Source organism: Prunus avium, chromosome 7 (assembly GCF_965620075.1).
Source record: "Prunus avium chromosome 7, drPruAviu1.hap1.1, whole genome shotgun sequence".
Classification (NCBI taxonomy): Eukaryota; Viridiplantae; Streptophyta; class Magnoliopsida; order Rosales; family Rosaceae; genus Prunus; species Prunus avium.
Window position 1 is genome coordinate 27,507,883 of NC_142290.1, and position 4,906 is coordinate 27,512,788.

The 4,906-nt window shown below is 40.7% G+C and overlaps 1 protein-coding gene across 1 annotated transcript; it reads right to left on the minus strand.

Moving 5' to 3' along the window:
- Positions 1-271: 271 nt before the first annotated feature.
- Positions 272-3,513, minus strand: ANT1 (aromatic and neutral transporter 1). Its single transcript, XM_021948805.2, has 3 exons — positions 2,919-3,513; positions 1,807-2,454; positions 272-911 (listed from the first exon to the last, which is right to left on the minus strand). Exons 1-3 carry the CDS (start codon positions 3,129-3,131, stop codon positions 504-506), a joined length of 1,269 nt encoding a protein of 422 aa, XP_021804497.1. The 5' UTR covers positions 3,132-3,513; the 3' UTR covers positions 272-503.
- Positions 3,514-4,906: the final 1,393 nt, after the last annotated feature.

The window sequence follows — 4,906 nt, forward strand, 5'->3', positions numbered from 1 at the left end:
GGCTTTAGAATTGGGCTTTAGAGTTGGGCAGGACTTGGATCCAACTTGTGTTATTTTTGGTTCAACTGAGAGTGACCCTCAAAAGAGGAACTTGTTTGTTGCTTGCTCTATTTTCGTTTATCAAATTAGCATCAACAATGGCAACCTCGGTTGTGCTTGTGATTTGTGACTATTTTCCGTCTCTACAACTATCTGAACCAAAAAATAAACAATCAAAACAAAACTGAGAAGACAAATGCAATAGTTTGATCACCAAGGAAACAATGCAATAGAAAGAAAGGAAAAATGTACTTTCTGGAGACGAGAAGAATTCAAAGGATCACATTTCTGAAGCAACTGACAAACAATTTAGGTACAACATGAAAACAATATTATACATTCTGCTGGTACATCTAATCTCGAAACCCAGATACAATATACAGTATCTTTTGAGGGTGGTTCCCTTGTACAGTTGCTATTTATGTATCTTTGGTAAAATTTCATGTTTTGAGTGAAGAAGCTCTTCAAACACCGACTATGGCGTTGTAAGTACCGTAAGCAGCGAAAAGCATTCCACACAATAAAATGGAAAAATCCAAGGTTCTCCGCCAGAGTTTTAGGGAAGAACCCAATAATGCTAAGTGAAATGTAGCTGGCAAAACAAATGAGATCAGTGCACATACAGTACTCCCCACAAGCGAGGCAAACACTGCAAACCCTGGGACACATGAGGCCAAGACCGCCAATTGGATCACCACCATTGCTCGAGTCATGTATATTGCAAATTTTCCGATTCGTGTTGTTGAATACTCATCGTTATTGTCATGAGCCTTCTGAAACCATTTTACTTTCGCTAGCTTTCCCTCTATGATCTCGTTAATTGGGTGTAGCATGATTGGGAACGTAAATATTAGCCCCAAGCACAAACCAATCTGTTACCAGGCAGTCAGCCAAAAGATCAGCCAAAATCTCCTACAGTTACATACGGTATAATTGAAAAGAAAGACATTCTGCATCAACCTAGTCAGATGTTATGATTACTACTTACAGAACTTATCAAGAAAACTATACATTGAAAAGTAAAAACCCATCAAGCAACCTTGAAACCATAGTTTCCACCTGGATTTCACATGCTAGTCAATGTGCATGGTTACCAAGTCACCAGTTCAGCTATTAAATCATGATATCTTTGCTATGGGATCGGGTAAGCACACTAAAAGATAGTTTACCTTAATAGAATTTATTTGATACTTGAAATTAGAGAAAGAAAATTGAGAAAACTACAGTTTCGTTGTAGCAATATGCATGCATATCAGTTTATGTATAAACATAACAAGTACTTCCCTTATACTTAAAGATATATCATAATTGTATTAACTTATTTTTATGCCAATACCATATCCTTTTTGGGCAAAGCAATTATAAGGAAACAGGAAGACAGATGAAAACTGAAATAGTGCATACCAATCATGAGACGAATAGTACTATATATAGTTTGGCAGGGGAACTATTAATTAAGCTTCTAAGAAGGTGGATGATGGTAATTGGATCTATCTTGCCAACTAAGCCTAAGCTCAAGAGACTGTTCCAACTAAGAAATGTACGTTCCTTTTTATTTTTCTGTCCATAATGTATTTCTTACAACTTCTTTATATATACCCACAACCCACAGCCACCAAGAACTTCTTATCTTAATTGTAAATCTAAATTCCAAAGCATACCCTAAAAACAGAAAAGACCAAGACAATAAAAGTAAGCAAGTGCAATGAAAATTTGAAAGCAAGATGAGTGTTGACAAGTATGACAGGGAAGGTTAGAGCACATTACCTGAATTACTATGGCAGACCAATTTCGAGGGAGATTGAGAGTGACACTGTCTCTGGTTTGATCACCGTAAGCCATGTAACCGGCGAATCCGAATAAAACATAGATAAGGGTTATACCTGTCAAAGCCTGACCAAGCAACCTTGGGAATGAGGTTTTGTCTCGCATAGAACCTTCCAGTGCTAATGTCATCCCAAACCCCTCAAAACAAAACACTGCCACGCCTCCTGCAAATGGCAACCCTCCTATACTTGATGTGACTGCGGTCCTATCACTAAAAGAAAACTCACCCTCGAATGCCTGCTGTATGTCTTCTTTCACCACAAATAGCATAGCCAACAAATTGCAGACTGATGCAAAGACACTAAAGGGTGCTAAAGCAGATAGACTGCCTATCCAAGACAGCCCAATTTCAATTGGAACTAATAAAAATATACAGCAAGCAACTGAGAAACCATAGCCATTCAATATCGATGAAAGGTTTTGCCCAACAAATACAAGATACGCCACGGAGCCTCCACATTGGGCAACCAGAATCACAGATTCGGTTATATAACGACCTGTCCTTCCCATGCATCCATAACCCAAATCACCATAAGTTTTTCTATTTGCTGAGTCTTCTAATGATGCCAACTTTTCCCTACATTCCACCTATTCATTATCACGGAATCACAACAGAAAGATCAATTTTAAACTTTTCCCCATCCGCAAGGAAAAAAAAAAAGTCCAACTATACCAAACCAGAAATGTGAATTAAGAAGAGGGAAAAAAAGAAGATTACTGTGTTCACGAAGATTGATCTAAGCAGGTCATATTGCAATCTGAATGATTGATCTAAGTGATGTTTGTTCAAATACATCTCCAAATAAATAAAACACCTAAAACACTCTAGACATAGCATAGCATGTTCATATACTATAGCAACATAACAAAAGTCACAACTTAACATGTCAAAATAATCTAAATGCCCAAATGAACAAGTTAATAACATGTAAGGTAGTTTGAAAACAGTCTAGCAACATGACACATAGTCTAACAAGACGTTAAACCACAAAGAACAAATTAAAACAAAAATGAAAAACTGAAGAAAAAGAGAAGGGGCCGAAGAAACTAACAAGGAGGAGCATGCAATAGTAGGTGCCGAGGCCAGCAATAATCACACCAAGCGAACCCGCAAGCCAGCCAGCGATTCTCAAAGCGAAAGGGAGACCCAAAACGCCGGTCCCAACAACGGAAACGATTATGTTTCCGAGAGTCTGAGCTGCAGAAGCCCCAGCTGGCTTGTCAAGCAAAGGAACCGCCTTGCTCTGTCCTCCTCCACACTCCATTGTTTTCTGTCTGTGAAACTGAGAGATTGAGAACTATAACTATGGAAGACTTCATGGGTAGCTAGCAAATTCCATGGTTGATATATAAAAACTAATATGGGGGTTTGGTAGAGAGTGAAAATCTTTGATAAGATGAGATCTCATATGGGTATTTCTGGATATTGGTTCATTGCACCAAACCTGTCCAAATGATGATGATAATTGTGTTGGGTTTTTTTGATGGAATCTTCTTCTTCTTTCCTCTCTAAACTTGGAAAGGTTTAATTAGATGCGCAGGGTTTGGTATGAGTCACACTCAGAGCTCCATGTGAGCTACAGTCGATGGGAGATTCTGATTTTATCAACAGATGTCGAATTCTACGGCGACCTTTCAATCTGTCACAGTAGCCAATATGCTATTTCTTCTGTTTTTGGAATTTAGTGAAAAACTAAAAAGAAGCAGCCAGCTCTCAAAAACATCCAAAATCTTTTCAAAATGACGAAAAAGCCCATTATCTTTAGCATCAAAGATATGCAAGTCCTAGAACTCTTTCCTCCACCATCTGCATGTGAAGAGACCAAGCCTGCATGTGAAGATTTTGTCCTCAAACAACCAGACCATGTGAAGACTTTTGTTTAATCCACCAATATTCAAGTGGTTAACGTGATGAGATATGGCAATATTTTGAAGACTGAAAGAAGGGATTCTACGAAGGAGAATTCCAATATAACAAATGATAAGGCAGAGCTTTTTATTCCTTTTTCTTCTTTTTGAACCCCGCCAGAGCACCATCTATGAGAGCTCCTCCTCTATTTATAGGAGGGATATGACTTAAATTACAAGCTGACCACCTCGGCTCGGAGCCGAGCTGTTTGGGTCACATCAGATTTTTCAGACGATGGGCAGTCGGGGTTTACCCACGTCCTCCGCTCATGATGACTTTCTTACATTTCCACTAGGGGCGGGCTTGGACAGAGTAGCCTCCTGCACAGGCGGCGACAGTCCCATCTAGTGAGGTGGTGGTCCAGGCAGTTTACATCTAGCTTCCGAAGGGACGTGGGCGTGTTTCATGAGGTGTGACGGGTCAGTGGTCAAGAGAGGTCTTGTCATTGACGTGGTTGGCTTACATCCATTCGTTCTTCCTTAGACATCTCGGAGGCCGAGGGAGTTTTGTTTGTTTCTTCTGGAGCGTTAGTACGAGTGCCATGTGTCGTGTTTTTATTGGGCAGACCAGCTCGGTACGTGCCGAGCGTCAACAAGTCCTCCAACTATCTAGGCAAGTTTCCTTGGGTGAGGAGTTGTTCACTGTCCGTGTCTGCCTAATAAAAATGGACCTCTGATGGATCGCTCGGCTATCTGTCGATCTGTTCTGGAGCCGAGCGATTGGGTATTCTTCTAACCGGTCTGACTGGTCGGTCTTACCGAGTTGTCTCGGACTCTAGTCCACCAACTCCCCAGAATAAAGGTATCTTGCCTCGGGCAGGTGAAATGTTCGAACAGGTGTCAAGTACTCGGAAGGTGTGCCATTTATTGCGGGTGTCATGATGGAGCGCCTAAGAAAACGGAACGTGTGGGACGTCTGGGTTCTCGTCGATTGATGGAACCGAAAGGGGTTGCCACGTGTCGTGATCTTGAGAGAGAGGTCAGACAGAGTGGACGATATGGATGCTTACGCCTGGTCCTATATATATAGGATGAGTTAGAGAATCTCTCAATTTTCGCCAGTTTTGAGTGAGTTTGAAACTTTGCTGGTTGTTGTGTGTACGTTTTGGAGAATCGGAGTTGGTTTGTGTGA

Coding starts and splice junctions, on each gene's coding strand:
- ANT1 (XM_021948805.2), bottom strand. CDS start 3,131: ATGGAGTGTGGAGGAGGACAGAGCAAGGCGGTTCCTTTGCTTGACAAG. Junction 2,455..2,918: donor ACTATTGCATGCTCCTCCTT/GTTAGTTTCTTC, acceptor GATAATGAATAG/GTGGAATGTAGGGAAAAGTT. Junction 912..1,806: donor GGTCTGCCATAGTAATTCAG/GTAATGTGCTCT, acceptor GCCTGGTAACAG/ATTGGTTTGTGCTTGGGGCT.